The sequence below is a fragment of the Lutjanus erythropterus genome, chromosome 2 (assembly GCF_056507025.1).
Source record: "Lutjanus erythropterus isolate fLutEry1 chromosome 2, fLutEry1.hap2, whole genome shotgun sequence".
Lineage (NCBI taxonomy): Eukaryota > Metazoa > Chordata > Actinopteri > Lutjaniformes > Lutjanidae > Lutjanus > Lutjanus erythropterus.
In genome coordinates this window covers 46,000,866-46,025,206 of record NC_139318.1, presented here as the reverse complement: position 1 = coordinate 46,025,206, position 24,341 = coordinate 46,000,866, and the positions used below count along the sequence as shown (strand labels likewise).

The window sequence follows — 24,341 nt, the reverse complement described above, 5'->3', positions numbered from 1 at the left end:
TCCGTTTTCTTCTTTGACCTCCTCGGCTCAGACCTCCAGATCTACGCTGTGACACCGGTGCCGGACAGCGTCAGCGTCCTCCAGATGGACAGAGTCCCCGATCGCATCAAGAGCTTCTACCGGGTCAACAACGTTCGCCGTTTCCGTTACGACCGACCCTTCCACAAAGGACCCAAAGACCGAGACAATGAGTTCAAGGTGAGCAGAGAAAAGTTCAAACAGAGCTGTTAACTGGTTTTACTGGTTTGAAGATTTATTTCTTATCATTTTGTTTGTTTTTAAAATGCAGATTGTGTCTCTCTGTTCATCAATATAAAGATTTTATTAGACTGGATACACATCAACTGCTGCAAGACTCTTAAATCTAAACAAAAATGAATGTGCAGTCGGTAAATAATGTTTTATAAAGTGGAAACTCAGACTGTGAAGACTGAATGAAAAATATGCAAAAGCAAAACAACTGACTTATTCTATTCATAAATTTGATATATTTTATGCAAATCAAACCAAATAAGTACATTAATCAGACAAACGCAATACACTTAAGCTCTAATCAACATTTTATCAAAAAATGTTTTTAATCATTTGTTTCTAATCCATGGAGATTATTTTTATAACCTGCTGTCATATTATTAATTGCATTAAATCATTTTGTATTCGGGGGGTGAGATGGTTAGTTTATGTATTTGGGCATCTTTTAAAAAAATAAAAATAAAAAACACACCAAAAATAATACACTGAAGAATTACAAAAAAGATGATGCATCTGTCTGCTAGAAAAGACAAAAGGCCACAATATGGATAGTCTGGTCCAATAAATAATTTTTACACCTAAATTTAAAGTTTGTAAGAGGAGAAGATGTGTTGCAGTCTGATGATATTTAATTTTTATGTTTATTTTATTTAAAAAGGAATAATGCACATTATTTAACGAGCACTTGATATCATCATGTAAATGTACCAGATTTAGACACGCAGGCTAATTTTCATCTGCAGGTTGATAGATTATAAAAAACATTACAAAAACATACAAAAGCACATGAGCTACAGTAGTAAAACAATGACATAACTCTGTACATATATACATAAAAAAATAAATAAAAAACACAGACAGTGAACAGTACAAACATACAAAAGATTAATTAATTATACGGCTGCATTTTTCTGAAAAAAACATGAAATGTCACCAGTGTTACTAAATCCTGTTAAAACAGCAGAGTAAGAAACTCAACAAGTCTCTTGAGTCCAAACAGAACAAAATTAAAGACCTTGAAAGAATTCCCAACAAAAGACGAATCAATAATATGAAAAATAACAGTTATTGATATAAAAATGCCACATTTACCACGTCTGACCTGAGGTGGAGCCACAGAGGAGGGATCGTCCTCCCACGATGGACAGACGTGGACAGTTTGTCTCACTGCTCGTTGTGTTTGTTTCAGAGTCTCTGGATCGAGAGGACGACTCTGATCCTCACTCATCCTCTGCCTGGGATTTCACGCTGGTTTGAGGTGGACAAGAGAGAGCTGGTGAGCGAATGAAGAAATAATACATAATAATCCCTGATGTTTTTGTTGGATGTCCACAGCCGCTGCAGACGAAGGCAACAGTCAGTCTATCAACAGGAAATCTTTCTCATTGCGTCTCTGTGTTTCTCACTTTGACTCCGTCGTCTGTCTCTCAGGTGGAGGTGAGTCCGTTAGAAAACGCCATCTCTGTGGTGGAGAATAAGAACCAGGAGCTGCGGACTCTGATCAGTCAGTACCAACACAAGCAGCTGCACGGCAACATCAACCTGCTCAGCATGACGCTGAACGGGGTCATCGACGCCGCCGTGAACGGAGGCATCGCCAGATACCAAGAGGTCAGACACAAAGACTTATTAAAATAATATTTAGTTCAGCTCGGCAGAGCCTCATCTGAGTAAACTAGCTTTGCTCAAAGTGCTGGATCACAAAGAACTCAACACTGTCTGATCAAAATACAGTACAGAGGCTTCAGGTCAGTGTGGGTGAGGAGTAACTGAGGTATTTTATTAAGTTAATATCTGTTTTGATGAGCAGGTTAGAAAGATGTTTGATCCTCACAGATTATTATAAAAGTTGATGCTCAGCTACGATCCAAACAGTACAATAATTTTATGAGATAATAAAATTGCAACAGACTTTTACAAAGTTTGATGGTTAATTAGTTTTCCTCTGTTTCCAGGCTTTCTTTGATAAGGAGTACATCACCAGCCACCCTGAGGACACAGAGAAGATCACACAGCTCAAAGACCTGATGCAGGAACAGGTGAGACATTATTGAACCTCAGTGTTGGATCAACAGACTGATCGATTTGTTCTACATGTGTTTTCTGGATAAGACGGAGCTTCAGTGTTGATGGTAAATGTTGTCAGTTGAAGCAGCTCTGCTGTACTGACTGAGAAAGCTGAGTTCTCCTCACAGAGCCGTGACAGCAGTGCCTACATGTACCAGGATGCACTGGACTCAAGCTTCTGGCGCCTACATCCATGTTTCCATGTGCCACTACCTGAGCCTACAGCTGTAACTTTATTGGCCAGAACATATAATGTCAGCTGACAAAAAATACTCATCTAGACGTCCTGTGGTTACTCGGAGGAGGAGACGTTAAATCCAGGCTGAATCTAAGTCCAGTTTGTTTTTGTGTGTGTGTGTGTGTGTGTGTGTGTGTGTGTGTGTGTGTGTGTGTGTAGATCTCAACTTTCTTATCTTCGGGGGGGGGTGCTAGATTAGTATTTTTGCCACCTAATGTGACATTTTGGCCAACAAATTCATGTCTGTAGTCTACGGAGATGATAATATGACAGGGATGGGAACCAGAAACTTGCTTATGCATCCTGGAACATGTAGAAACTGCTGCACAGCTCCATGAACAGGAAGACTGCTGTTTTCTTGGTCAGTATAGCAGCACTGAGGAAGTGCTTCAACACTGACTGGACATCCACATGAAACATGCAGAAGTTTCCCTTTAAGAAAGTGTTGGATGGAACAAAGATACTGACAATCAAAATCATTTTTATTTTAGTTGGAAGGAAGCTAAAAGTTATTTTTTTATTGACAGTTGTGCTTGAGCATGAACTGGCTAAACAAATTTCAGTACATCAACAAATTTTTAATATTTCTTCTGTACAAATAATATTTAGGATACAGTGAAGTTCACTTACAGACACAAAATACAGAGCAGGAGAACATTTTCAGAAAACTCAGGAACTTGGTAAAATGGTAACTTCCATTCTCGCTGCACAATAAAACATTGTCCCATGATATTTTGTTCCATTTTTTCCCCTCAGGTTCACATCCTCGGAGTCGGCCTCGCCGTGCACGAGAAGCTGGTGCACCCAGAAATGCGTCCCCTGCACAAGAAGCTGATAGATCAGTTCCAGATGATGAGGAGCAGCCTCTGCCATGTGAGTGCAGGACATCATTCACACCTGCAGAGATTCACTTTATTATGTTTCAAGCTTTTTAAAAACTGCAGAGCTCAAGGGGAAAAATAATGAGAAAAACATATGCACACGTGTTGCTCAGAAATAACTTTGTGTGCTCTTCATGAGCTTGAATATGATTAACCAAAACTAAACCAATGTTGAGAGTAGGAGAGGATTCCTTCTATTGTAAACATGCTGGAAGGGTGGATCATCATCACAGTGAAGAAAGCTAATTAACAGCTTCTTCAAAGAGGATGGAATCACGCTTCCAGCTAAGAAAAGTGTGTCACTGCTGAACTTTCTCAACTTTGAACATTTAACCTTTTAAGGTCCCAACTGAATTCATGCTGACATTAAAATTTTACCTCTCAGACAACAAAGGACAGCTTCAAGCAGTTATTCCAACAACACTGTACCCAGAGTATTTTCTCAGTTAAATCTGTGCACTTTGGCTCTATGACAGACTGCAAACTTTATAAACTGAGACACAAAATGATCACAAACCATAAAACTAACTGGTGGAAGCAGAGGAGGTTGATAGAAATGGAGGACGGCGTGAAGCTGCTCTGATGCTCCGGTGATGACGGTCAGTGAAGTCTTATAATAACCATCGCTAATAAATGGGATACTGATAAGAAATTAAACTTTAGTTAAGCGTACGGCTGCGCAGTTAATCAAAATATTAGTGAAATCCTGCTGAGCACAATATCCAAGTCACAGGAGCAGCAGCTTTTGATCAAATTAAAATGTGACATTATAATGATGTACTGTAGTGAAGTGCTACATATTTTGTTCTCCAGATGTCAGAAAACTTGTTTGTCGTGTACAGACCCCAAAAATGTCAATTCATCATGATTTTCAGTGTTTTTCAGGGGAATTAAATCATGAGGCAAAAATGGTTAATTCCACAAATTGCAAATATTATCACAATGATTTTATTTTTACTGTATCTTGCAGCCCTGGTTAAGATTTTTCACTGTTAACAAACAATGAAATGATAATTAATAATGTTTTTTAGTACCTAAACTGACATTGTTAGTAGTAGTAGTTAGTAGTTAACTGAGGTACTCAGAAAGTAATTATTGTTGTCTTCTCTCAACTAAAACAGTTCTCACAGTGCATCAATAGACATGTCAGTTAAAGTTCCTATGACGCACTGCAGGCTTCAGATTTATGGAAAGGCAATTACTTATATGCATCTATTTTTTTTTACATTATTACTGTTAATAATAGTTTATTTCTTTAAGAAAATATTGTCCAGAGGGGAAAAATCTTCACCTTTTTTTCAGGTCAGTCTATATGATGATTAATCAGTGATCAATATTAATGTTTTTGTATTAATGCATCAAGATAATTTACATCAGTTTCACTTTAAAAATTGACATCAGTGAGGATGACAGCAAACTGAACACCAGCAGGAGGTGATGAAGAGACTGGACTCTTCATCATGATTTATAATAGACAGATGTGTCATGGAGGAGACGAGCGTCTGTCTGTTACTGAGACAGATATTTTAGTCTGCAGTGTGAAAACCACAGACGTCAGGGCAGTGTGAATATTCAGAGCAGTGTTTCTATGTGGCCTTGCAGGGTCTTCCTGGTTTAGACAAGGCTGGTTCAGGAGCCAACACTCCCAGAGGGATCCTGGCCTCGCACAGTCCCATGAGCCCTGAGAGCTTCAAACTCATGCACCGGCACAGGTCAGACACACACACACACACACACACACACACACACACACACACACACACACACACACACACACACACACACACACACACACACACACACACGTTCACGTTATCCTCAAGAGAGATTTTGAGATTGTTCTGCTTTGTCTTCATTGAGCGACAGCCTGTCACACTCCATCACACACTCACATGAAGTCACCTCCTCGTATCTTCGGCACACACACATCCTCTTCTTCTTACTGTCTCCATCACTCGTCACAACACTGATCAATGATTTCATCTGCTGTTCTTAAAGCTACTACAAGGAGTTTTAACAGGTTATTAAACTGTCTCAGTTTATTACTCTTGTTGTGGTGGAAACAATACTCCAAAATCAACAAAATATCTAAGTTCTTTGTAGTAGCTTTAATTATCTTTGTTGATTCTTCACTACATCTGTGTATCTTCTACAGTCGACTGCACACATCACACTTTTCCTTTTCTCTTTCTCTCTGTCTTTCTCCACCTCACATCTTTCTTCCTGCACGGTCTTGGCTGCATCTCTGCATCAAATCACTTCACGCATGTTTTGGTTTGCTGTTTGTTGCTTTTTTTGTTTCTTTTTCTGTTTTCGGTTGTACTTTGCATGGCTCCTTGCTCTGTCCTTCCTTCCTATCCTCCTGTCCTCTCCTCCCTGTCCTTCTGCACCCCCCGCCCTCCTTCTCTTCTCCCTCCATCCCTCCTCTTCCACCCCTTTCCTGTTTTTTTTTTCCTACCATCCATCCGGGGTTCCCTCCTCAGTCCCATAGCTGTTTTGACTCCTGTACGAAACTCCTCCTCCTCTCTGTCCTCTCACAACTCCAGTGAGACGGGGAACGTTGGCAGTCTGCTGATCCTGGCTGATGGTATGGTGGTGGAACATCCCGAGGATTTCTACCGCATGCAGGTCAGTGGTTCTCTGAGTCAGTGAAACAGATTTAATACAAACTCAGGTTACAGCAGAACAAAACACAGTCCGAAGAGTTTGGAAACAGACAAAGATGTTTGAAATAATGTGTGTGTGTGTGTGTGTGTGTGTGTGTGTGTGTGTGTGTGTGTGTGTGTGTGTGTGTGTGTGTGTGTGTGTGTGTGTGTGTGTGTGTGTGCGCACTGTGCCAGACGCCATTTAAAAAACAAAAACAGCCTTTTAACTCTTTCTCTGCCAGTGGTTTTTTTTTCATAAAGTTGCCAGCCAGCATCAGGATTTTTGATAAAATTCACTGATTTTTCAACGGCCACAGAATATTCAGTTTTATGAATATGTTAACATGGAATATATCAAAAGAAAGAAGAGATTTTCTAGTTTCAGACTTAAAGAAAGTTTGCATAAAAAAAATCCACTTTTCAGACCAAAAACAGAGAAAACTACATTTTTAAACAGAATATCAACTTCAAGTTTTTATTTTTATTTTTTTCATCACTTCATATTACATGTGTGACATCACTGTCACCAGTGTGGTTAACATTAGCAGTGCGTGTCCCCCGTCCCCCCGCCTGAAACACTGTTTGAGAGGCCGGGGGACTGGAGCGCTCTCTGATCCGGCTGCGGCGTGACTCCCAGGGGCTGCAGTGCGAGCAGCCTCGCTCTGTGGCCGCGTCACGATGCTCTCTGACACACGGATCTGCAGCTGAGCACCATGTTTTCATGTTTAAACACCATCTTCATCTTCTGCTGCTCAGTGCCAGCAGTACCCTTCTTGTTAGAGTAACAGGTTTTTGTCAGATGATGCATCACAAAATTCCCAACCATGAGATATCTCATCAGTGGCGGGGAAAGACTTAAATGTTGTACTTGAACTTGTCAGCAACCTGTCTCACTGTAACTTAGGAGGCAGTTTGTTACTTTGTCCTCTGATTACTTTGGCAAGAAATTAATAGAAAAGTCATAATTTTGTGTAAATGAGAGATCAACTTAACTCAAATTTGAAAATGGACTTTGATTTGGTGGTAGAATGAGAAAGTTTAATGGGTCAAAATGCAACCAAAGACAGGAACACTTGTAAAATTTGACTCCTTTTTCAGGGTAATATTGAAATTAATTTGGTTGACAACCCTTTACTGAAGGATAATAATTTATATCACAACTGTAGAATAATCATCTTTTCTTTTTCAGTCCAGCTTTTGATTTTACAGTAAATCGCTGAACTTCAACGCTCCCATGATGTTACAGTGTTAATGTAAATATTGTAGTTTGTTTTTAATTATCATCCCAACGTCCTCTCTGCAGGCGAGCCCCTCCTCCTCCAGCCTTAGCTCCACCCACTCAGCACCGTCTCAGATGATAAACTCCGCCCCCTCGACCATCAGAGGTAAGCAGCACAGACACAGTACGTTTCACTGCAACATAAAAACATATTTAATCGTTATTTTTGTCTGGTAAATATCCTCTCCTGTCTGTCCCTGTGCAGTCGGCTCTCCTTCTCTGCCGGACAAATACAGACACAACAGAGAGATGCTGATGCTGCTGCCGCCGCACAGAGAGAGACCGAGCAGCGCGATGTACTCCAACATCACCGAGAACGGACAGGTAAGAAGGGACGGATTTAACTCAGAGCTACAGTCGGTAACTTGGCACAACAGAACCAGCTGCTGCTTCTAAATGCATTTCCAAGAATCCACTGCATCTGAATGAAAACAACCAATCAGAGCCAGTTTCCACCTCAAAATATCTGGGAAAGAGGCTCGTTCCCAGTTCGCCAAATACCAACAAATACTGTTAGTTCATGAACAAAAGTGTCATCATCAAACAAAAACTGTTTTTCTCTTCAGCCAACAAACTTCCAGCGAGCCTTGTTCCATCAGGTGATTGGCCCGTGTAAACCCTGCAGTGACCCCAACCTCTCTGTCGCTGAGAAAGGTAGACGAGCTCACTCACACACACACACACACACACACACACACACACACACTGCAAGATTATATTACACTCCATTTATCTTCTCCTACCTTCTTCCCCTTTCACTTCCCACTCCTCTCCTTTCCTCCCCCTCTTCCTCCTCCTCCTCTTCCTCCTCCTCCTCATCTTCGTCTTCTCTCTCCTCCAGTCCTCACCACTCCCAGTAGTTGGAGTTTGGACAGTGGTACCAGAGAAGCCCTCCCCTTCCTCTCTGCCCATGTTGGCAGTGTCATGGCGCCTCCTGTTCCCCCACGCAACCTGCCTCATGGTATGACACTAACTGTAACTCTGTGTGTGTGTGTGTGTGGCTCCACCCAGGTCCCTCTGCAGTGTGTTTGTGTTGCATATCTGTTGTTGTTGTTCTTATTTTGCCGTCAGAAATCTTCAACATTTATTTTCTTACTCATTAAAGGAGTAATTTGTCACTTTTCATGCGGATGTCCAGTCAGTGTTGATGGTAAATGGAGTCAAGTTAAAACACAGATGTCACAGAGAAGTCATGGGTATTAAAATGTAAATTCATCTTCATGCTGATTGAAGGTCAGGTTTAGTGTTTTGGTCCATAAAACATTCCTGGAGTTTCACAGGAAAACAATGTTGCAGAATCTTCAAAACAATTTAACTGGTGACCAAAAACTCACATGCAGTGCATCCTGGTACATGTAGGCCACATGAGCATCGCAGCACTGTTACTTTAATTGACTAAATTTACCATCAATACTGACTGGACAGCCATATAAAAAGCAAAGTCTTTAAGAAATATTGAAGAAATACTAAATGAAGAAACCTGTTAATGCTGAAGTCTGTGGTCCTGAACAGTGTTCAAAGAACAGGAAGCAGGAGAGACTGAACCCACTAAAACTACAAGGTTGAGCTTTTAGGTCTCCTCTAGTATTCATTATGTCACAGTGAACAATTGAGCTAAAAAATATATATTTCTAAAATCAAATTGGACTCCAGTGTCCCGTCATCTGTAGTTTGTTTGTGTCTGTCATCACTGTGGGCTGCTGTCCTGTTCTGTTGTTTGGTGCGTCTGAGTGTCTGTGTATAAGTTGTGTATTGATCCACCGTTTCCTGCCAGTGTGAGCGATAAGTGAAAAGCTTACTGCTCCTCCAGAGATCACACCTGTTCAGCTACAAAAGGCTAAATTCTGAATAGACAAGAAACACCTTCTGCTGCTCTGTTCATGTTAGTGACAGACACCCAGAATCCCCTCTGTGACTCAAACACTGATTCAGACGTTTCTGAAGCACCATAAATAATATTCTGATCACACATGGACTGTAAACTGGTGTGGTGTCAAACTGTTCAGAGGTGGATAAATCAAACGTGGCTCAACGGGTGACAGAGAAAGTGTTTCTTTAAATTTACAGGTGAACTTTTCTGTTTGTCGATACAAAGAGAAAATGACACAAACACAGTTAATCAGCATGCAGCTCCTGTTTTACAAACAAAATTCCCCCAAAACTGGGAAGGACTTAACAGACTATCTGAAACAACCCCTTCAGACACCTCCCCTCCCTCAAACACACTCCTCCTCCTCCTCACCTCTCCTCCTCTCTCTCCCCATCTTTACCTCCTCAGCTTTGCCTGTTCACACCTTTTATTAACACGCGTCTTGAGTGACCACTTATTATCAGATCTCACTTCCCTTCTCTTATTGTAAATTATCAAGTAGCTACATCATTTATTTGCAAAGACCAAACATGTTTTTTATTTGCCGAATTTACAAGAGGGAACAAATTATTAAGAATTTGTCATGTTGATGTGTGCAGCATTTCTGCTCTTATAAAACTTGTTCCTACAAAAATCGCAAAAAAAAAAAAAAAACCTGTGAAATCCTGAAGGGACTGACAACTGCTAGACTAAAACGAAGCAGCAGCCAGTAGCAGCCTTTTATGAAATACAATAAAAACTAAATAAAAGAATTAATCATGCGATAAGAGGTGGGAAGTAACTAAGTACAAATACTTTGTCACTGTATTTAAGTAGATTTTTTTTCAGGTATACACTTCAGTATTATTTTTTCTGACAGCTCTTTATCACCTACATTTGAACACAAATATCTGAAATTTCTTCTCCATTTTCAAATCAGTATTGTTACCTTAGTTTTAATAAATGTGAGGGGAATTATTAATTATTTTTATTTTTGCGTCACTGAGCGCCGCCTTCCAAGAGACTGATTTCAATCTAAAAGGATGGGACATAAAAGACGTAACACGATGAAAATGACTGAAGTGCGTTCACACTGTCCTCTGATCCACTTGTGATCAGGCGACATGGGACACATGTTGACACCAGGTGTAAACAGGGCCTTTACTCTTCCTCACCTCCTCCTCTTCCTCTTCTTCTCTGCTCTGAGGCGTGTGTGTGCATCTCTCTCAGTCAGTCCTGCTGTGTCTCCCCCTGTAGGGCAACACCTGTCGATGCACTTTGACGCTTTCCACCACCAGGTCAGCGACCTCCCTCCAGCTCTCCCTGCGCGCTCCTTAAGAAAGGTATCCTCCTCCTCCTCCTCTCCTGCTCCTCCTCTTCCTCCACCTCCTCACCACTCCCGCTGTTGGTCTGGATGATTGTCTCTCTGTTGTTTGTACTATTGCCGGTTATAGTTTACGAACTCACTGACTGACATCACATCGTAAGTTATCATCTCTGCACTGCTTCAGCATGACTTCATGCAAGAAAGGGGCTTTTTTTCATGTAAAATTATAGCACAAACTATAACTTTAAGGATATTAAAGTTCATCTACACCTTGAGGACACATCCATCCATCCAGAGACGCTGTCTGTCTCTGTGAAAGTTAATAGGAAGAATCTAAAGCTCTATTTGCATGGGACTAGTATTACCAGGGGACCTCATGTGATTCAGTTATTATCCCTGATGTCATGGTTCTGTGAGCATTAGCATGTCCAGCTAACTAATACAAGCTTACTAGCTGCAGTAATGTTGCCTCCAGCCAGTCGGTCCAGCTGGGTGAAGGTCTCAAAGTCCACCGTACTTAATCTAAATCTTGGGTTTCCTTTTCCCACATTGAGTGTATTTGTATCATCTATTGTATTTATATACGTTTCGTATTTCACCATCCGACCAATGTTTGCTGCAGTGTAAACTAGCCTCAGTCTTTTAATATTAACGTTATATCATGTACGCAACTGCAAGGTAACTTTATGTGTTGAACACACTTTGACAGGATTATCATTTAAAATGTGTCTGATGGAAATATTTAAGTCCACAGAGGACTGACTCCTTGTGGAGTTTAAGCATTAGCATTAGCTCACATTAGCCAGCTACACGATTGAAAACAGCCAGTCGCTGTTTAAGTCGACAAAATGCACAGTCGTCAGTTAGAAATGAGAAGCTGCTTTTGTTGAATTCTGTGTGGATTCAAAGACCTCACGTTTCAACAGTGACTACTAACTTTAATGTTAAATCTGCCACCGTTGTTTAGAGAAGAGAGTCACACTCAGGACTAATATTATCCTACAAGACTTTTACTTGATCATGTCTGATAGAAAACTGCACAAAACGTTTTAAGCTATTCAGCCTTCATCCGTGTGAGCCACCGTTACCGCTGGAAACAGCATCTGTGCTGCGTGAGAGTGGAGAGCTTAACAGGCATAGCAACAGTAACTATGGAGGGCGGGGCTTAGTGAAGGGTCAGTAGTCTAACAACAGAAAAAAAAATTCTGACCATAAATCACTTATTAATTAATTAATTTTGAGTTGAATTCTTACTTTACAAGTTCCAGACATGACAGAATTAAGATCACAGACGACGCCTACAATTATTACAAATTACTGGAGGTCCCATGTCATATTAATCCATGCAAATGAGGATTCAGATTTTTCCCCACATTAGTGTTACAGAAGCACATGCTGTTTTATCTCGGATTAGAAAATCCTAAATACTCAATCCAACATCACTTGGCAACTTTTATGTCTGTTACCAAGCAACTGAGACTCTTTCTCTCTTCTTACCGAGCTAAACCACTTCATAACAGCTGTTTTTTTATCATTGAAACACACTGAAACAAACACTGAACACTGGCTGCTTCGCCAGTTAGTAGGTTAGCTACGACAAAAGTGACGGTGGAAAAGTGAAAGTTAGAGCAGAACTGTTCATCTGTAAAGGCTTTTTCCCCTAATAGATGTAAACCCTGGTTACTATGGTTACCAAACAATTAAGATAAGATCTGCAAAAAAGGAAGTTTCTGTAGTCCGGCCCCTGAAAGTCAACAGACTCCAAAGTGTCATTGAGTCTGAAAGAATCTGTGAGCGTTCAGATTGGCGGATGTCAACATTAAAGATTAAAACAAATCATCAGTGAATCAGCAGAGAAAATCCGTCTGCTCTCCATCTCATGTTTCCTGCTTTTCACTGAAGTTACCTTCCTCTCCTTTTGTTGTCCTGGTTTCTGTCTTCTTCTCTGTTTTATTTAGTTTTTCCTCCTCATGTACTTTTCTCACCTCCCTCTTGTCAGTTTGATTCCTAAACACAAGAAAAAACATTTGTTCATCCTGTTCTTTTCCTTTTTAAATAATGTTAAAGACAAAGTGACATTTTATTCAGGGATGCTCAATAAATATCAGGGCCAATAAATTAGTGGCTTATAATGGAAAATGTTATTATTTATTACTCTGATAATTAAATTATAGCTGATAATCATATCAGATAGTCACATATGATTGGACTAATTATGTCAAAGCTTTTAATTTGAATTCTTGGGCAAAATGCTCATTAAAAAACTAAAGTATGTTTGTGATGTACTGAACATTAGAAAAAAAGAACATTTAAAGACTCCAGACCGTCCATTGTTTTTGTTGTCATGGTGATGTCCGTCAGATTTGGTCCAATCAGAGCTGTGGAAGGTTAAATCATCCATCATTGCTCACTATACACCCTGTCTTTCCCTCAGGTGTACATACTCTTAACTTTAAGGGGAAATTCTTAGAAAATGTCACACTTCTAAGAATTTTCATAGAACTTCATCACTAAGAGCAACTCTTTGTAGTAGGAAGCTTTGTGACTGCATCCACGGATCTGAAGATGGAGATGATTTATAAAGTGTTAGAAACTTAATAACAAACTATTTATGAGAGTGGTCTGATTGTAAAGCAGTAAAGTAATTTAACTGTATTCTGTACCACGGACCAAATTTTAGTTTTTCTTTCGAAATCTTCATAATCATCAGATCAACAGATGTTTCTGAATCATCTGAAACATCTGTAATGTTTGTGAATCAGTGAAAAACTGGCTGTTGTGATAACTCTGCCTGTGCCCCCTCCCCACCCTCTCTCTCTCTCCAGTCTCCCCTGCACCCTATACCTGCCTCGCCCACCAGTCCACAGTCCATCCTGGATGGCAGTAACTCCACCTTGTCGGGCAGCGCCAGCTCTGGAGTCTCCTCCCTCAGCGAGAGTAACTTCGGTGGCCCCGCCTCCTCCTCCGACCCCCCGGCCAGTCGCACAGACACCCTGGAGTCCGTCCCCAGCAGCCAGGCCTGGACCACCGACCAGGAAGACCTGGACTCGCCTTACCAGCCCGTCAGGTACAGCGTCTCCGAGCCTGAAGTCCTGGACGGGGTCAAACCCCCGCCCTGCCGCAGCCACTCTGCACCAGGGGGCGTAGCCCCGGCCCAGGCTGGGAGTCAAATCCAGCCCCAGGCTCCTGGTCCGGCCCCCACCGGAGCTCCACAACCACCGACACCACCACAGCAGCAGCTGGATGGGCTGCCGCACCCCCAGCACCACCACTACTACCACCACTTCCACCCACACTATATCCCCCACCACCCGCCCCTCTACCACTTCCACGAGCCTCCTCCTGCCCTGCCCCCCAAACCTTACCTCAGAGAGGGGTGTATCCCTGAAGAGGACCCCCTGAACACCCAGCCTGCGCCCCCGCCTCCTGCACCTCGGCCCATGCCGCGCAAGATCTCCCAGCCCATCATCGCAGCCACCAAGGATGAGCAGGCTAAAGTGGCGTGGGAGCACGGCATCAGCGAGGAGTGAGGATGATGAGGATGAAACTTAATGAAACAAACAGAATAAAAACTCTTATTAGAGGCGAGAAAGAAGGAAAACTGAGTGATGAAAGTGATGATGAGAGAAACTGTCAGACCCCCCCCCCGCTGTCCTGGTTCAATAACCAAACTAATCACTGAAGATGAAGGTTGAATTGATGAGTCAGCTGTGTGTCCTCAGCTTTCAGCGTCCTTTAACCAAACAACCTTCATCATCATGTCACTGCATCCTCATGTATGAGCACACGGAGCCTGATTTATTTGTTTAAATTTAAAAAAATATATCTATTTAATCAGATTTTTTCACTAAATCCATCATGATAATGTCCACAAATACATTTTTCTAAATGCAGCTGCACCTGCACTGAAATTGCACAGATATATATCTCATGTTAGTTATTGATTTTATTTTCATTGATAACATTAATCAAACACAATCATTAGATAAAAGTATTAAACCCTTTTCTCTGAAGATGTTTCAACAAGCAGCACTTTAACAAAGCAACAGAGCACCAAAACACACAAGAATTATCATTTTAACATATTTTTGTAAAAGCAGAATCGTCGAAGGAGTTAAAATTATTTAAATTAAAGTGATGATCTCACTTCAAACAATAATAACTAAGAACAACCAATCAAACGACACGCTGAGATCCTCTTCCTTCATCTTATTTGTCAGATAAACAGCTGGAACAAATATTAAATTTTCCAACAAGAATCACAAAATATGTAGATAAATGTAATACAGTATATAAAGTATATAAATATAATTTATATTTAATCCTGATGCTTTTGATTGAAGGTGAAACCTGTGTAGAAATATGCAAGATAAACGGCGTCCGGAGCCATTCGTAGCTGCTCGATGATACATGACGTGCACTTGTTTAAAAGGACAACGTGACGGCGCCTCTCACACACACACACACACACACACACACTCTGAAAATGTTGCATCAAGCAATTTCAGGGGTCCAGAAATAATTTCATTTAAGCTTCTGATGTTGAAAAAGGTTTTAACCTGCGAGGGATTTTTTTTTTTAGCTCAGGAGGTTGTAAAAGTGCGCGAGGCGTCATACGGATGATATTTATAGAGAATATTAACAATAACATATACACTTTTTGCCATTTTTTTAAAGAAAGTAATGAACTGTACATTTTTTAATCAGGAAACTGTTTTGTATGCATGTTCATTTATTGGAAGTTTAAACAGACTGTGAGCCACAGAGGTGAAACTACTGGAGAACTTGTGTGCACTGGTGTCTTTCTAGTTGATCACTGAGGATTTAAATCTACAGGATTGAGTCTCAGTGATGTAAAAGTGGAGTTAAAGTACTGTGAAGGAAAACTGTTTTGTATTTTGTTTGTTTTAAAAATGTTAAAACTTTTTAATTTGAGCCACCAGCTGATGCTCAGACTGTCATCCTGTGAATCACTGCTCTGCTGACTGGATGAAAGTGAACAAAACCAACTGTGAAGAGAGTGGTTTAAAGGGATAGTTCAGATTTTTTGAAGTGTGGTTGTATGAGGTACTTCTCCATAGTGAGTGTGTCACCTACAGCCCTCAGTTTGGAGAAGCAGCAGGAGTCCCAGTGAAGGGAGCTAAATAATGTCCTGCTGTGGACAGGGTCAGCAGCAACATGTATTTTAGACAACTAAAAATAAAATCAGTTTAACTGTACGCTATATTTAGAATATTTTCACAGCTCTACCTTACTGTCAGACAGTTTTCTGATGGGAAACTGAAGTCATATAAACCAACACAGTGAGACGTTTTCAGCTGAGAAAAACAACTATGATCACCAGCAGTGGAAGAAAGACAAACTGAGAATCTGTACTGAACTGTTACATCACTAAAATATTACTCAATTACAAGTAAAAGTACTGCTGTTAGAAAAATACTTAAAAGAACAAAGTACTCATACATCATACAAATACTACTCAGAGTACTAGTTACTCTGATCCCACAATTTCATGGTAAATAGGTGGTAATTACCAAGTAATTTGTTCTTGTATCTTAGAAATTACTCTCACATTACTCCCAAATTTCATGTTTAATTATGTTATAATTAGCAAATACCCTTTTCATGCAGTGGTAATTACTAATTACCATTACATTTGCAGTTAATTTCAATGAAAGTTCAAATATATATAATGTTAATTACTTGCATAAAAACGACACTTGCAAATTATCACAAAATCTGGGGGCAATATGCAGATGAATTCATAAATTCAGAGAAATGTCAAATATGTTGCTTAGTAATTCCCACTAACTGCATGAAAATGGTGCGACAAAAATGGAGATGAAAGGTTTGGACATTAATTTAACTTGTACTCAGTACTGAATTATGATTTTGAAAGTAACTAAGTAGATTACATGGTGTAATAAATACTTAAATATAAGTAAAAGTACAAATTTGAACATCTATTCATAAAGGTACTATTACTTTATTACAATAACTTGAGAATTTGTAATTAGTTACCTTCCTAGTCACCAGTGAAAACAAGTTTTCAACTGGTTCAACAGTGACAGTTTTTCAGGATGTTGACCGAATGTTCACATTTAGTCCGTTTGTCAGTGGAATCTGCTGCAGTGACATTTTACAAATAAACAGCTCATTTTACACTCGACCTAAAAACGCTAACATCTGACTTTTGTAAAAAGGGAACAATCTGTATTCAGTCCTGCTTCAAATGACTCTGCAGAAGTCGGCGGTGATGTAACTTGACACCTAGATCGATGCACTATTTTCACCCTTTTTCAGCGGAGGAACACATGCTGCTTTCCTCTGACTCAGTGCTGCAGCACAGCAGAGTTTGCACCTGCTTAAAGGTGTGTATTTAACTGATGAAGCGCAGGTCTTTACTCGAGCGGCTGAACGGTGGATGAACATTTTATCTTCTATAAATTCTTCACAACAAAAGTCTCTGCTTATTTTGTTGTCTAAAAGCTTTTATAATGAAGCTACAGAATCAGGAAATGTCAGGTTTTTAATCAGCGGTAACTTAACACGACTTCTATCAGCTGAAGGTGAACATGGAAGAGTAAAAGAAGCTGCTAAAGTACTGAGAGCTGAACACAGAGACTTTTAAAAATGTCTTTCTCTCAGCTCTCCTGCACACATGAGCTGAGTCTCAGCACACATCAGGAACAAAAAACTAAGTCAAAAGGGTCTATCACCTACTTTTAGCCACATTTAAAAAAAAATCCTGTTCCCTGTTGTCACTCATCCACCAATATTATGAGCCTGTACTTATACCTTTGGAATAATGGAAGCTGTAATTAAAACACTTGTGAGTTTTTCCCACTATTTCCTGGAAGCTGGAAGAATTGAACAGAATTTCATATGAAACACTAAATTAAAATATTTCACCTACCAGAGAAATATCTTCAAACTAATCAATATTGTCTCTCTTTCACCTGCAACTCAAATTATCAGCATTATTAAATGATTTGTTTTTTTGCGACACGTTGATGTTGTAAGCGGCTGTAAAGAGGGTGAAAAGAGGTCGCATGGTTCACTCTCGTGCTTCTCAGACCGTCCCAGTTTCCAAGATGGGAAATCGTTTTTCTGACTCTGGTGTGTTCATGTGCTTTTAAGTCGTAAAGTGGAAACAACATGATTCTACTAAAGGTCGAGTAGACAACTTTTTATCAGCATCAAAGTCAATAAAAATACAATTTCTAATGATTCTAGGCCACTTCATGTGGACGGCAACTAACAGTTATAACCTCATACTATACTACTGATAACTTGTGACCAAAAATTTAAATTTTCAAAAAGTTATCTATTTTTGTCCACCACCTTCTGCTTATATGATGTCAATGGACAACTCAGCAATAAATGCTGAATTTTTTTTTTTCCAGACTTTATGAGTTGATGTTCTGACTTGAGGGGTGTTCGTGTGAATTTTCCAAGTCAGGAACTGATTTTTCACGTTCAGACCAAATAATCAGTTTTCAACTAGAAATCTACGTTGCTCACTGGAAATCATCGCTCTCGTCAAAGCAACCAGACTCTTTTAGAAAAAACAGCATTTTTACCTTTCAAAATACAGGAGTTTGTGTTCTGCTGCTGCCTCGATCTGTTAGTTAGTCTGTGTTACTGCGTGACTTCAGGGTTTTTAAAGGCAAGTTTGGATTCACTGACGTCACAAAATAACAAACTAACTCACAGACGGAGGCAGCTGTAGACCAGAAACTCCTGTGATCTGCAAAGTAAAATGAGTGTTTTTGCCAAAGAAGTTTGGCTGAGTGATTTTATATAACAGCAGAGTCCCGCTGGAGAACAGACTGACAGGAAGTTACAGCAGTGAAAATATTCTAAACACAGCGTGTTCATCATGACACGTTTAGAAAACCTGCAACTCTAATAAGTCAACTGAAGAACAACAATAAATTTGATTTAAAGATTAATTATTATCTTGATGTATGCAGAGTGTGTGTCTGCCATACAGTGTTAAACATTTATACTATTTAAAAAGGAAGGAAGGTTGAATTCTGGGTAAAATGACTGAATATATTCATAACTTGAAAATGCAATTTGTCACTAAAGCACTGAGGGAAATTAATTTGACTGACTGTAAATACTGTGATTTATTATTTTTGTTTTATTTTTATTTTAAATGACAGTGAGTCTTTTTATTCTGAGTGATCTAGATGATGATTTTCTTGCTGTGCGTTCTCGCTGCCTTTACATCAGACAGACAGACAGACAGACAGACAGTGACTGGAGGGTAAATACACTCGTCTGATTCTACAGTATTTTCTGTTGGACTAGAACACTTTGTTTTTTCAAGCTCTTTTTAATTTTTTCTTGACAGCTGCAGATGCATCTATGATTTATTTCTTTCTGTAAGGAGCCTCAGTGATGATTTACAGCTCAGAGTTTAAAAACTAAACGTTCCTTCAGACTGAGCCTAAAAGAACATGAACACACAAACCTGTCGGCTGTCAGAACCGATCTCTTGTTGATGCAGTTCGGTTCTCGTCATTGCTCACGGGCAGCAGGTCAGAGGAGGATTCACAGGATCTGACGGCAGCGAGAAATAAACTTAGGCAATAATGAACGCAGCTCAGACCTGCTGTGTGGGAAAATTAGTAATTTATGGATAATTTTTATCACATTAAGAGAGAATTTAAGAGGGGAGAAGGAATAGTTTGGCCATAATATTACATCGCAGGCTGTATGAAATATAAAAGGCCTGTACGGTCAGTGTCCAGTTTATTAGGTACACCTAGACTGAACTACTGAAGTCTAATACGACAGAATGAAGTTTTAGAGAGATGTTCCTGTAGCTGATCTTAATTTATATACAAGAGGTGAACAAAATAATAGTCTAACACGCTAAAATTCAGCAGCACTTCCTGCCATTTACTTGATCTAATCCAAGGTTTTGGGGGTTTTTTTGTTTGTTTTTTTTGTTTTTTTTTTTAAGTCTGACAAAAACTGGAAAAAAGCTTCAGCTCACACCCTTTTAGTTTATTCACTTAGATTTTCTCAGTTCCTGGATTTCTTTGAGATCTTTGTCTTTTTATGGAATACATATATAAAAAAATAAAACTTGATATTTACATAAACAGATAAAATGTGATGAAGAGATATAAACACTAACAGGGTTGGGAGAGTTACTTTAAAAATGTATTTGAATACAGTTTCTAATTACCAGTTAAAAAATGTAGTCAGTAACAATACAAGTAATTTAACTTGTTTACTCTGTTACTTTTAGATTACCTCAGTATAAAATATGATGAAACTGTTTGAATGAATAAAGTGTTTTTAGGTCTGCAACTAATGATTATTTCCATAAAATGACATTTAGTTATATCAGATGGATATTTATGAGAATAAACACCTCAGACAGAAACATTACACAACAGTGATGCATCAGTCAGCATCAGGTATCAGTCTGATACTGTCCTCATGTACTCATAAAACTACTCTGATACCCAGGGGTGGAAGTAACTAATTACAAATACTCAAATTACTGTAAGTAAGTAAGTTTTTTTAGGGTTTTTTTAGGTACTTGTACTTTTATGAGTAAATTTTTAAGTCTGTACTTTTACTCATACTTAAGTATGATTTGCGAGATGTAATCTACTTAGTTATTTTAAAAAATCATAGTAGTACTAATTACAATTTGGTTTAATATTCAAACCTTTCATCTGCATTTTAGCAGCCAATCAGGTGATTTGATAACAAACAAGCCAATGAAAACCAAACAAAACGCTGCAGCAGCACATTTGTAGTAAGGATGTTAGTGATTCATCATTAATCAATTAAGAATTTAACCAATTAAAAATGTATTGATGGATATTTAATCAGTAGTCATGGAAGTAATCAGGAAACTTCAATTTAGACTTAAAATGTGGGGGGAGGGGTGAAAATGAAGAAAAAACGTATTTTACATCTTAGAAATCATTAATGATTAATTGATTGTTATTGTTTTCAGTTATTGGTTCAGAAAAAAAGAGGGACCTGGCTACAGACCTCCAACCTCCACAGTGGAAGATGTTTATTTTTGTTTTTTCCGCGTGAAGGCCGCATTCTGCATAATCACTATTTCATTCTTAAAACTGACACATAAATCATTTATTCATGAAATACTTTAAAAGTCTATTGACTCTAAATGCGTCATACACTAATTTACATTAAGGATATTAAGTTAATTCAATAAGTCTTTAAAATGTCACCTATTCTTTAAAATGCTGTAATGTTTACATAAAATGTTTATTATTACATGAAGAATACACCACAATTCCACCAACAGCTAAACTAACGTCAGCACTGGATTAAGTTTAGTTTACAAACTGTGATTCATAAATCCCATAGCCCAGTCTGACATGACGTTTGATTGTGTTGACTCGTCAGATCGAGGTGTGTTTTTAATGGACTGTTATTGAACACAGAAGTTATTAATAGACTCGAGAGATAGTTCACGGGTCTGGGGTTACCTTTAAGACTCGATCATCAGTTTCTGTTTGTCTCGTTTCATTTCCATTCATGAATAAAAATAACTGTGAATTGTAATGAAATGTCTTAATGTGTTACTTAATGATGCAAGTGGGACGAGGCGAAGATACAATTTAAAATATTGTGTGAAGCATTTAGCCTTTTAAAATAGATAATGAAGAAATTATGTGGATATATGCTTTTTATTCGTGTGCAAATTACAAATTTTACCAACCAAACCGTGAAAACACATAATGTGGCCTTAACATGACAAAAAAAAAAAAAAACACGACAAGAACAATTTCCGCTGTGGAGGTCACGTGTTTCCTGTCAACCATGGAGGTTGGAGGTCTGCAGGTACTTTTGAGGAAAAACGGAAAAAACGGAAACGGAAAAAAAATCCGTTTGGAGGTTATCGATACTCTATACTCTTGAGTAGTTTTTGCGACGAATACTTCATATTTTTACTTAAGTATATTTCTAATACCAGTACTTTTCCGTGTAGCTGAGTATTATTTTAGCAGTACTTTTACTTTTGTACAGATTTTCAGTTCTCTTTCCACCACATGAGAAACAATCATCCAGAGATCCAACACACAAAACTCTTACCTTCTTTTCTTTGTCCCTCCGTCTTCATCAGTGAGACTCTGTCCATTAATGACCACAGACACTTCAAAACTGTCCATTAAACTCCATGTTAGTCCACGTCAAACTGAAATAAACGTCCAGGCCGCAGCCAGCTGGGGTCCAACCAGTCTCAGCTGGTCTAAACTGGTTTACTAATTAACGTGAAGACGAAGAAGAAACACCGCTGTGACGTCTGTAACCGTCTGTTCTCCGTTATAAGATGATAAAACTTCTCTTTATGAACTCTTCTTTATTTTCCCGTTAATCTTCGATAAAACGTCCTGACGGCAGAGAACACACACCTTCACAGGAGGAGGAACAAAACTGTTACACACGTGGCATCACACTCATACCTGTCCCCCCCAAACAACGGCAGGTAGGAACTAATCAGCTCTGAGACAAGAGGGACATGAAGAAGAAACTGAAATACTACACATGGAAATTTGTCATTAAAATATCAGTTAAATTAAATTATTATATGTAACAGTAAACTTAATTATGCACGTCCATAATGTTGTGTAATTATTATACTAAAATATATTGTGTTTCCCAAACTTTTTCCCTGGAGACCCACTTTTTTTTTTAACAATGACAAACCATCACAGCCCAAATCTCAGGAAGAGTTCACACGCACATAAATAAACAACACTTATATACATGTTAAAATTTTAGAGATGAGAAATAAATTTATTTAGGCTGATTTAACAGGCCTTCTCATTGTTTTTATTTCCTCATATGAGGGAAACAACATAGGACATTTTATCCTATTGCATTAAATGAGAAGATAAGTTAATTTAGATGGAATCAACAGGCTCATGTTTTTTCTCTCATCAGTAAAACATTACAAATCTTAAATTTGCAGAATATCCTCCACAGTCTTTTATTTATTTTGACCCAAATACCAAAGACCCAAATAAAATCTCATGTGACCCAGTCTTTGGGACTGAGTGATGTAAACAGTAAACTGCACAGCTTAATAAAGAACATAAAATTAGTAAAGTAACTGACTATAAATAACCCAAAAATCTACCTATGTAACTATGGTTACACCAGCAGCAGGAAACAGCAACAACAATTTGTTACATTTAGAAACTGAGAACATCTGATGAAAATAAACATGAGACAAACAGTTTCAACACAAACTAAACACTGAGTCATGACGATTGATCTCAGGACTGTTGTATTAGACTTCAGCAAGGTGTACCTAATAAACTGGACACTAAATGAATCCATGCAAACCTTCACACGATTGTTGATAGATTCTTCACGTCTATAAAAAACCCAAAAAAAACTATGCAAAGCCTGTTATAATCAGAGATTTATTTATTTGACGTCCACTTTGAATTATTTTTTTATTTCCTGAAAGTTTTCTTGGAGTTTTTCTTTCAACTTTGTAATTGAGATGTTAAAAACACAGTTGCTAAAATGTTAAAAGCTGTATGAAAGTGAAAGAAGACGACTGAGTGAGAAGTGAACAGAGGAGGAGAAGAGTGGAGCTCATTTTCTGTCCTGACTGAAGCTGAAGAATTTAAGATAAATCTCACTGAGTGATGCAGCGATGATTCTGATGTGACACTAAAAACACACTTGTTTTTTTTTTTTGTTTTGTTTTTTTTTGGTAGAAGTTGTAATGAATAAAAAGAGGAGGGACGTGAAGGGGAAGATGATGTTCGGTGCACGGAGGAGAGACGGGTTGATTTCTGTGTACATATAAAGCAGGAGAGAGTGTATTTATACGGATTATAAAGGGCAAACCTTGTATACATGTAGATTGTGATTGTCTTGCCTTGTACTTTCTGATGTAAAACTGTTTTTAAACCTAAACGACAGCAAACAATACGAGTTCCTTTTGTCTAATTATTCTGATTATTTCAGGGCAGCTGAGCGGAGGTTCTTTATTATTTTGTGTATTTTGCATCGATGACAAATCCAGATAGTGAGTGACTCTGATGATTTTCCTTTGTACAATGATGCTAATAAGTATTTCTTGTATATAAAAGTCTTTATTGTGTTAGCATGGGTATAAACTGTGTCTGTGTACGACAGTAGATGTAAATACTCACGTTTTTTTTCCTACTCACTAAACAAACTGCTGTGTTGTGGATTCATGATTAATGACAGACATTAAACAATAATGTTTTATTGACTCAGATTTGATTCAGTCTGCCGTCATTTCACATCTTTCCAGCTGGAAACAAAACACAGCAGCTGTTCCACAGGAGCCAAAGAGCTCAGGGGCCCCAAAATCCACCAGGGGACCCCAAACAGTGTAACACAGGGACGATTGGAGTTCAGGAGATCCATCTTTCTGCCATTCAAAGTAAAGCCAGAGATCAGTGAGGAAGATTTACTCTGTTACACCTCACCAGGGACCAGTATCTCAAAACTTTAAATCTAGATCAGAATTATCTAGATAGGATTAAATCTCTAAACTGGAGTACAAATTTGATGATCCAATTCCACCCAGAATCCAGATTAACCCTCTATGGTACACATTATGATGCCAGTGAGGGAAAAAATGTTTGGAGTGTTTTTATGTCTCAAAATAGACATACATATGTATGTATGTATGTATGTATGTATGCTCATGTGTATGTATGTATGTATGTATGTATGCTCATGTGTATGTATGTATGCTCATATGTATGTATGTATTTATGTATGTATGTATGTATGGTCACATGT

General features: G+C 38.7%; 1 protein-coding gene and 1 long non-coding RNA gene across 4 annotated transcripts in view; one reads left to right on the top strand and one right to left on the bottom strand.

The window, feature by feature from the left end:
* Positions 1–23,806, top strand: part of LOC146332315 (dedicator of cytokinesis protein 3-like) — a 287,446-nt gene extending 263,640 nt beyond the window's left edge. Inside the window, exons 44-56 of one of the 3 annotated variants that reach the window (XM_084741209.1) lie at positions 32–198; positions 1,442–1,528; positions 1,684–1,863; positions 2,208–2,291; positions 3,314–3,430; positions 5,020–5,150; positions 5,922–6,066; positions 7,387–7,468; positions 7,568–7,686; positions 7,929–8,016; positions 8,204–8,323; positions 10,469–10,554; positions 13,364–23,806. In XM_084741209.1, the coding sequence (XP_084597335.1) occupies positions 32–198; positions 1,442–1,528; positions 1,684–1,863; positions 2,208–2,291; positions 3,314–3,430; positions 5,020–5,150; positions 5,922–6,066; positions 7,387–7,468; positions 7,568–7,686; positions 7,929–8,016; positions 8,204–8,323; positions 10,469–10,554; positions 13,364–14,068 (2,111 nt within the window). In that variant the 3' untranslated portion in view covers positions 14,069–23,806. The remainder of the gene's footprint in view (positions 1–31; positions 199–1,441; positions 1,529–1,683; positions 1,864–2,207; positions 2,292–3,313; positions 3,431–5,019; positions 5,151–5,921; positions 6,067–7,386; positions 7,469–7,567; positions 7,687–7,928; positions 8,017–8,203; positions 8,324–10,468; positions 10,555–13,363) is intronic. The other 2 variants (XM_084741201.1, XM_084741194.1) reach the window with 2 other exon arrangements.
* LOC146332316 (uncharacterized) lies at positions 3,298–13,349 on the bottom strand. Its single transcript, XR_014772225.1, has 3 exons — positions 12,445–13,349; positions 5,897–6,078; positions 3,298–3,454 (listed from the first exon to the last, which is right to left on the bottom strand). It is a non-coding gene; the product is annotated as an uncharacterized LOC146332316 (long non-coding RNA).
* Positions 23,807–24,341: the final 535 nt, after the last annotated feature.